Source organism: Zeus faber (genome assembly GCF_960531495.2).
Source record: "Zeus faber genome assembly, chromosome: 5".
Lineage (NCBI taxonomy): Eukaryota > Metazoa > Chordata > Actinopteri > Zeiformes > Zeidae > Zeus > Zeus faber.
In genome coordinates, this window is record NC_137192.1 from 12752845 (window position 1) to 12762844 (window position 10000).

A 10000-nucleotide genomic window follows, 5' to 3' on the forward strand; every position below is an offset into this window, starting at 1 on the left:
CCCACCGTGGACCTCACCACCCAGCGGGGACGGGTGTTCAAGCTGCGGAATGAGACCCACCACCTGTTCGTGGGCCTCTACCCAGGGACCACATACTTCTTCACCCTGAAGGCCTCCACCAACAAAGGCTTCGGAACCCCGGTCACCACCCGCATCACCACCAAGATCGCAGGTATGGACCTACAACCTGTCTGTCTGTCTGCCGTTCTGACAGTCTGTCTGTCTCACTGACTCTCTGTCGTCTTTCTACCTTTCACTCCTTTTGTCTATCATTATTATAGAAATCAGAACACTCTCTCTCTCTCTCTCTCTCTCTCTCTCCCCCTCCCTCGCTCGCTCTCTCTATCTCTCTCTCCCTCTCATACAAAATTCCAGACAATACATGTCACCCCCTACAACAAAACACAGCACAGACATCCCAAGGACATTGGGAACATCCTCGTTTGTGTGTTTTCATGTATTTATATGTTTTTATTTGATTTATTTTCCTTCTCACGGGGACTTTCCTCAGGTTGCGTCTCTCACATTGTGTCTCTCCAGGATCTGCTTTGTTGTGGAAGGGAAGAATAATGGTTGATGTGCTATCATGGCTTCATGAGGACCGCACACAGACACGCATGCACGCACACACGCATGCACGCACACACGCACACACAAACACACAATTTTATTTAAATTTACATTCTCATTTGCTATATGTTTCCTGTCCGTCTCTCCATCTCTCCCCCTTTATACTATGTCTTGCTATTATCATTCTGAAAATACAATTATTAAAATCAACTTTATTTTAGGCAATCAATGTATCAAGTATCTACATCCTGTTTTTGTAAAAAAAAAAAAAAAAAAAACTAAACAAAACAAGATTACTCATTACTTACTTTGATATTTTTATTTGTTCGCTGTGAGACTCAGTTCATATAAGTATACAGTTCATACAGGTTGTATGTGTGTATTATACTGTGTTATAACTACATTATTAAAAGCCGGTCATATATAGGTGCTATAGTCAGCCAGTGTTCTTGTTCAAACCACATTTTCTTTGGACGGCTTGTTTTTGTTCATATGAGAGCGACGGGGAGCGAATTTTAAGTTTGTTTCTCTCCGACTTTGACACATCGCGGACTGTTTCTCTGCGAAGCGAAGAGGAAATCAGGACATCTCTCCTGAGGAAAATACCTTTGCCGCTTTGTTCTGCTCGGCGTCTGCACGTCGACGCGAGGCGCGACTCCCGCCTCAAAACCCCCAGCGGACGCTATCAGCTTTCATTTTATACCTAACCGTACAACTTCCCCACTTTTATTTACTTACTTATGCTAAAAAGACAGCGTTCCCGCCTTTTCTGTTTACGAAAGGACTTTAGGTTTCAGCATATCAAATTTGAAAGCATCCCATAATGACAGCGGAGTGCTTATTACAGCTGTTAATCTGGGAGCGGGATTGATCTGTTGATGAACGGAACGTCCACCCATGAGGAGGAATTCATTGAATGATTGTTTATCCTGATTGTTTATCGACGTGGGGAAGTGATCTGCTGAGCCAGCGCTTGTTTCCTCAAATATCTGCAATGATTCAGTTTTATACTGGAGCGCGCGCGCGTGTGCAGCGTTCAGCCTCAGTGCCCCACAGTACTGCTGAATTTGCTTCATGAGAACAACCAAGTAAAATACAATCGAATCAATTGTTTTTCCAGATGCAACTTCAAGCATTGTGTGCGGTTTCTATTCACCACTCACTTGTGTGATTTAGAGGACGACGACGTCAACATTCACCCGGACGGTGGCCTCACGCTCCCGGTTGAGAAATGTGATTCCACTCTGGGATTTGGAGTCAACCGTTTGGATTTGCTAGCCAGCATCAACCTCGACGTCTTTTCTCAAACCGTGCGATGCAATTTGCAATGTTTTATGTCTTATATGCTTTTTGACAGTCGGAATGCAGGAATTGGCAAGAATTGCAAGTCAATGAATTATAATTATTATTTTTTTTTACCGACCACTGACGACCAATGAAAAAAGAATCATGATTTATCACTTCCTGTGATAATACACATTCTGCACCACTCTGCTTTTGCTTGAGTTCCAGTCGATAAAATAAACACAGGAAGCACCAAATAAAAGCATTACTCTGATGTGTTCTACCGGTGACGTAGGCTCCGTCTTCTCGGGGAAACAAGTTGAAGCGGTCTCTCGACTTGGATATTTAACGGCAAAAAGTCATGGCAATCAAGCAAAATTGCGCGCTCTCACAAATATTGCGCCAATTTGAATTCGCATTCAATTGTTCTCATATTCCCGGAGGGACTGAGCTGGATCGGTGGATGGGATGAGCAAAAACATGGAAAGACTTTTTCTTCCTGAACTTGGCATTTTCCACCTCTGCTCTTGACCCGTTGAGGTCCACGGGGGACGGACCCCCCCCCCCCTCGACCCTGGCAAGGTTAAGAGCAATCTCAACCCCAAGCGTAACCCTAACGCCGACCCCGTGGGTTGAACAGGTAATGGGTCCAAACCCCTGCGGTGCCGCTGCCGTTCTGTCCCTGATTTGGGCCGCGCAGGCCACCGTGACAGACGTGCCGGCGTTGGAGCCGGTGTCCACCCCGTCGCCGCCGCTGACAAGTGACTTAGCGTGGCCTTTCCAACACGCGACCCCCTCAACCCCCACACCCCACCCCCGATCCCAACAACACGCCGCTAAGTGTGACTTGAAAAAAATAAAAATAAAAAATAAATAACAGAAAAGAGCGCGGCTCATGCCGCACACGATAGAGATGTCCTCCTCCGCAAATGTCACGCCAGACCTAATCTTCATTATCTCATTCAGGGAACCAAGGATTTAAAGATGGATTAAACGAGGCAGACAGATACAGAGCAGACGGAGGGAGAGACGGAGGGAGGGAGGGAGGGAAAGAGGGAGGGAGGGAGGGAGGGAGAAATGTTTGACTCTGGGGCTGTCTTCCTAAATGCCACATCAATCAGTGAACACGGTTGGCAGCATTAGCAGATGCAGTAGGTGCGTTTGAAGGCGTCGGCTCTTTGTTTTTATTAACGATTTCACCATTGTCCTTTCCCTCGCCAGCGCATGAGAAGATTACCGCCGCGCGCAAAACAAAATCAAGCGCGGTCGTGGTAAAGGAAAATAGATTTTGGAGAAGCTCCTGAGGCCAATGAAATACACAACCGCATCAGTAAAATGAGCATATATATAAATATATATATATAGTGTGTTTTTTTTCTTTTTTTTTGCGGAAATCTTGTTGATTAATAACGATTTTCTCCTAAACTTTGAAATGACCTTTCTTTCAACCCACAATGCGTTTATACACCACTTTGAGAATTAATTATTCCTGTTCACTTCAGTCACATTCAGCCCCAATTCAATAATATTCATTTGGATGAAACACAAAATAAGAATAATAATAGCAATAATAAAAAGAAAAATAACCTTACAAAAGTTGAAGTTCTTTCTTTCTTTTTGTCAACCCGTGCTGTCAGCAGGCTTGGCATACAACCGTCCGACCAATCATGTGCCATTGCATTTGAATAGCGCCTTTCATACGCTACAGCTAGCAACAATAAAAGGAAATCAAACAAGCACAATTAATTGAATACAAAGTAGAATGAAATAACAAAGTAGAATAGAAGATTAAAAGTGAATAGTTAACCAATAACCAAACCAATAGTTAAACAATAAATTATGAACATGGTAATAAAAGAAAATATCCAAAAAATCAAGCAGGCAAAATACATAGAAAATAAATATTTTTGAAATGGTGCCAACTATGAAAGTTAACATGACTAAATATCAATCAAATATTTCCATCATTTCATTATATTATCTGTTTCTGTCTCTCACGATTACCAATGATTTCATTTTTTAACGTCCGTCTAAACAAGTGAGCTTGCTTCTTGCATCTTATCGCTATTATTGCACATCTTGTTACTACTATTGCACATATGTTACAATTATGGCGCATCATATTTCTATTATTGCATATGTTACTATTATTGCTCATCTTGTAACTATTATTGCACATTTTATTACTATTACTTAACATCTTGTTTCTATTATTGCACATCTCATTACTGTAATTAATCATGGTGTTACTATTATCGCACCTTACTATTATTGCACATGTTACTATTATTGCACACCTTATCAATATTATTGCTCATCTTGTTACTACAATTGCACATGTTACTATTATTGCACACCTTATCAATATTATTGCTCATCTTGTTACTACAATTGCACATGTTACTATTATTGCACATCTCATTACTATAATTAATCATTGTGTTACTATTATTGCACATGTTACTATTATTGCTCATCTTATTACTATAATTAATCATTGTGTTACTATTATTGCACATGTTACTATTATTGCTCATCTTATTACTATTATTGCTCATCTTGTTACTATTATAGCACATATTATTGCTCATCTTATTACTATTATTGCACATCTTATTTATATTATTTCACATCTTGTTACTATTATTTCAAATGTTACTATTATTGCACATCTTGTTAATATTATTGCACTTCTTATCACGGTAATTAATCACTGTGCTGCTATTATTCCACATGTTACTGTTATTACTCATCTTATTACTATTATTGCTCATCTTGTTACTATAATTAATCATCGTGCCACAATTATTGAACATGTTTCTATTATTGCACATCTTATTACTATAATTCATCATTGTGCTACTATTATTGCACAGGTTACTAATATTTCTCATGGTATTATTTTTTTGCACATCTTGTTACTATTATTAGACATATTATTGCTCATCTTATGACCATTATTGCTCATCTTGTTACTATTATTGCACACCTTATTAATATTATTTCTCATTTTGTTACTACAATTGCACATGTTACTATTATTGCCCATCATATTAATATTATTGATCATCTTGTTACTACTATTGCAAATGTTACTATTATTGCACATGTTACTATTATTGCACACCTTATTAGTATTATTGCTCATCTTGTTACTACTATTGCACATGTTACTATTATTGCACATATTATTAATATTATTGCTCATCCTTTTACTAGTATTGCACATGTTACTATTATTGCACATATTATTAATATTATTGCTCATCCTTTTACTACTATTGCACATGTTACTATTATTGCACATGTTACTATTGTTGCACACCTTATTGCTTTTATTGGTTATCTTGCTACAACTATTGCACATGTTACTATCATTGCACATGTTATTATTATTGCTCATCTTATTACTTTTATTGTTCATCTTGTTACTATTATTGCACATGTTATTATTATTGCTCATCTTATTACTTTTATTGTTCATCTTGTTACTATTATTGCACATGTTCTTATTATTGCTCATCTTATTACTTTTATTGCTTATCTTGTTACTACTATTGCACATGTTACTATTATTTCACACCTTATTACTATTATTGCACATCTTGTTTCTATTATTGCTCATCTTGTTACTACTATAACACATGTTACTATTATTGCACATCTTGTTACTATTATTGAACATCTTGTTACTATTATTGCTCATCGTGTTACTATTATTGCACATGTTACTATTATTGCACACCTTATTACTATTATTGCACATCTTGTTTCTATTATTGCTCATCTTGTTACTACTATAACACATGTTACTATTATTGCACATCTTGTTACTATTATTGAACATCTTGTTACTATTATTGCTCATCGTGTTACTATTATTGCACATGTTACTATTATTGCACACCTTATTAATATTATTGCTCATCTTGTTACTACTATCACACATGTTACTATTATTGCACATCTTGTTACTATTATTGAACATCTCATTAATATTATTGCACATCTATTACTATTATTGCACATCGTATTACTTTTATTTATAAAAAACATGTGGATGTGTTCATGTTCATGTTCTATAATGTCCAACCCAATGTTCACGATATTTCCTGCCAGGAGTTCTCAATCTTTGTTTTTTTAAAAGTAAGTTGTGTAATTAAAAAAAAAAAATAGAGGTCGAATCACAGCTTGCGTTGCTGTGTCGTAGTTATATTTTAGGAGGTGACGTTAGCTCCTGGGGGACTTGACGTCCTCCTCCGCTCTGTTTTGCTCGAATCCAGTGATCTGATTTATTGTTTGTTGTGTTTTTCCAGCACCTCTGATGCCGGAGTACGAGTCAGAGTCTCCCCTGAACGAGACGGAAACCACCATCACCGTCCTGCTGAAACCCGCTCAGTCACGTGGCGCGCCCGTCAGGTACGAGACATCACTTCCTGCCATGCCCACTTCCCCCTTCTATCTCCTCTCCATCCCCATCCCTGCTCCAAGTCCTTTTTCAGATATTGAGTATTTTCCCTCCCTTTCCCTTCACACCTTTCTCCTATCCTCCTATTCTCACTTCTCCTCTCATCCTCTCTCCTTCTCTCCTCCACCACTCCTCTTTTTCTCTCACCTCTTCGCCCCTCTCCTCCTCTACTCTTGTCTCCTTCCTTCCACCTCTCCTCTTACGCCTCTCCTCTCCTCTCTTGACATCTCTCTTCTCCTGTTTTTTCCACCTCTCCATTCTCCTCTCATCCTCTTTTCATCCTTTCCTATCCTCTCTCCCCTCTTCTCCTCCTCTCCTCTCCATATACCTCTCTGCCTGTCCTCAGCATCTCTCCGTCTGAGTAAGAGAGGGAGGGAGGAGCCTCCGCTCCCTTACTCCCCTCTCCTCCTTTCCTCTCCTCCTATCTTATCCTCTCCCCATCTCTCCTCCTCTCATCTCCTCCCCTCCACCTCCCCTCTCCCATTCCCCTCTTTACATCTCTCCTCACCCCCTCCACTTCCCACCTCCCTTCCCCTCTCATCTCTTCCTCTCCTCCTCTCTTTTCGTATCCTCTCTCCGCTCCTCTCCGGTTCAACACTCCCTTATTTCATTCTCTTCTTCTCTACCCAGATTATAATTTTACCACTCCTCCATAACCCCCTTCCCGGGCCCTCGATTAAAAGCAGTAAATTCACTCATAGACGTCCTATTTGTATGCAAAGTAAAGGTCTACTTCGATCTATCTGTCTCTCTCCTTTTCTCTCTCACTCTCTCTCTCTCTCTCTCTCTCCCTCGCTCTCTCTCTCTCCTTCTCTCTCTCCCTCTCTCCGTCTCCTTTTCTCTCTGTCCCTCTCTCCTTATATATATTTACTAAATTAGAGTATTTTTTTTCCTCTGGGTTGAAGGAGTTTCTCTCCGTCCTTAATGAGTCCAGACGCAGCTTCACTTCCTGTCACTGATGTGGAACTTCCTGTCCGTTGGTTCGGAAAATGGCGCTGAATCGCTTTAGGAGGGTGGAAAAAATAGAAAGAAAGAAAAAATGCTTTTTGGGTGAATTTGGAGTGAGGGCACTTTTCACACTCACACTGGTACACACACACACACACACACACACACACACACACACACACAAACACACGCACACACGAACACGCACACACAGAGACCCACACACAGAGGCACACACACAAACACACACACACAGAAGCAGCCACAGATACACAGACACATACAGACACATACACAAAGTTTTGTGGTTCTGTTCATTTTAATTAAAAGTTCTTTCACCATGTTCCTCGATCCGTTTCGCTGGTGCGCTGCTCTGCCGTTGGAGGAATCCCAGTTCGGTGCTGGTGGTGATGGTATCACTCCAACTTGGCTTCTTTGGGAGAAGGCTTCGTGGCTCGCCACCGAAACTACCAGCGAGCGCGGGTCATTAGTTCAGCGCTAATTTCCGCAAATCCTCCCCCCCCGTGTGTGTGTGTCTGTCAGGGGATATTAAATGTGTGAAGTGCCAATAGATGTGGAGGAGGTGATGGGGAACGAGGGGTTAATTTGCATGAAACTTCAGCGAGGTCATATTTTGTTTTTTAAGCGATGAGTAGGCGGAGCTTAGAGGGGCTGCCAGAATATGCACAAATACACACATGCAGTGTGGAAATACTGTACATCTTCCAGCATCTCAAAAGCTGATTTATTTAAGCAATACATATTTAATCATTATGACGGGTACAAATTTTAACATGAAATAAAAACATATTTTGGTTTAAACATTCATAACTATTTTCTGATGCATAACCGTCTCCACAAGAAATTCACCCAAATTCCCTTTAAATGCAGAAGGTACATAAAATAGGCAGACAAACACACACAGAGACAAACAGTGACGCACACACACACACACACACACACACACACACACACACACACACACACACACACACACACACACACTCTTTGACATTAATGTGTGTGGACTTAATCACCCGCCAACATTAACTCTCCCCCCCTGCACACATGCGGACATGTTATTTGGTTCTGAACCATTAGTTTGAAATGGGTGTCCCTCCAGAGAGAAACATAGAGATGGAGGGATGGAGGGAGGTGAAGAGCAGACATCCTGAGAGCGCGATCCGTCCGTTGCTTAATTGCGCCTAATTGTGACGCGAGGCCTCGCTTGAGATAATTGCAGCGCTGCAGGGTCCCGGACACAAGAAGCCCTCAGCCATTCATGAGACTCACACACTCACACAGCTACACCTGGTGTATACTATATATATATATATATATATATATAATCACATATTCATGTCTTTGGAAGATTTATTATTATTATTATTATTATTATTATTATTATTATTATTATTATTGATAATAATAATAATAATAATAATAATAATAATAATAATAATAATAATAATAATAATAATAATAATAATTAGAGCAGCCTTTATTTGTATAGCACCTTTCATACACAACATGCAACCCAAGTGCTTTAAATTAAAAGCAGGCTGTTAGACAGTGCCGATAAAAGCAAAGCAAAAGACATTCACAAAGTACAACAATTTAATTATGAATTTGAATAATAAAATACATTGTAACAGGGTAAGAATAAGCTAATAAAAGTAGATAGAAAAAATTGCATCAATAAAAAGAGTCAATGTTACACTCATATTCAGATTTGGGTTCATGGATTGACCATGAAGAATCACGATTGTTCTTCAGCAAAATTATTTTCTTATTTCCTAGTCTTTGCTGTTGTGATGCCTGAAATGCACAAAATAGAATAGATTAGCTTTGGTTTAATTGGACTTACTACCAACAGCTTTGGCAACGGCTTTTCAAGTTAAAAATGCAACTTTGTGAATTCTGTGCACTTCAAAAAACATACTTGGATGATTGAAGAAGTGGCCACATATACAGTATACTGTGGACCTCTAGAAATGGACCCATGACCCATTGGTGGATCAGGACCCACCACTTGAGAACCATCCCCACTGCGAGTCGGGACCCGAGCTGACTCTGTTTCCTCTCCGGTTCCAGTTCCTACCAGCTCGTCGTGAAGGAGGAGCGCAAGTCCAAGACGCGCCGCGCCGCCGCCGACACCCCCGTCTGCTTCTCCGCCCCCGTCAGCTTCCGCAACGCCTCCGCCTTGGACTCGCCCTACTACATCGCCGCCGAGCTCCCCCCGTCTAGCCTCACGGTGGTTCAGCCCTTCACCGTGGGCGACAACAAGAGCTACGGAGGGTTCTCCAACCCACCGCTGTCGCCCGCCAAGAGCTACAGCATCTACTACCAGGCCATGAGCCGAGCCAACGGGGTGAGTGGTCAAATGCTCTATCACAGTATGTTATTGTTGTTGTATTGTCCATGATGCCACCGGTGCCTCCTATACACCTGTGTGCTTCACCAGGAGCAATTAGGGGTTAAGTGTCTCGCTCAAGGGAACTACAGCATGCTATCAAGAGGAGTCTGAACCAGAAACCTTCAGAATACTAGATGACCTCTACCTCCTGAGCTACTGCCGCCCCAGTTTTGGAAATTTAAACGTGCACTTTGAGAGACAGATGCAACAAGAACACCCCCCTTGATGCCAACAATTAGTCAGATATATCCACATAATATGAGGTAATACAGAAACATTATGGATTTAAGATGAAAGTGGGGAACCCAGGGTTG

General features: G+C 40.8%; 1 protein-coding gene across 1 annotated transcript in view; it reads left to right on the forward strand.

The window, feature by feature from the left end:
- Positions 1-10000, forward strand: part of ptprt (protein tyrosine phosphatase receptor type T) — a gene marked incomplete at its 3' end in the record, with an annotated part of 224576 nt that overhangs the window by 82742 nt on the left and 131834 nt on the right. The window contains exons 10-12 of the mRNA XM_080001601.1: positions 1-172; positions 6171-6273; positions 9365-9641. The exon at positions 1-172 is cut by the window's left edge and continues 30 nt beyond it. Coding sequence (XP_079857727.1) covers positions 1-172; positions 6171-6273; positions 9365-9641 — 552 coding nt within the window. The remainder of the gene's footprint in view (positions 173-6170; positions 6274-9364; positions 9642-10000) is intronic.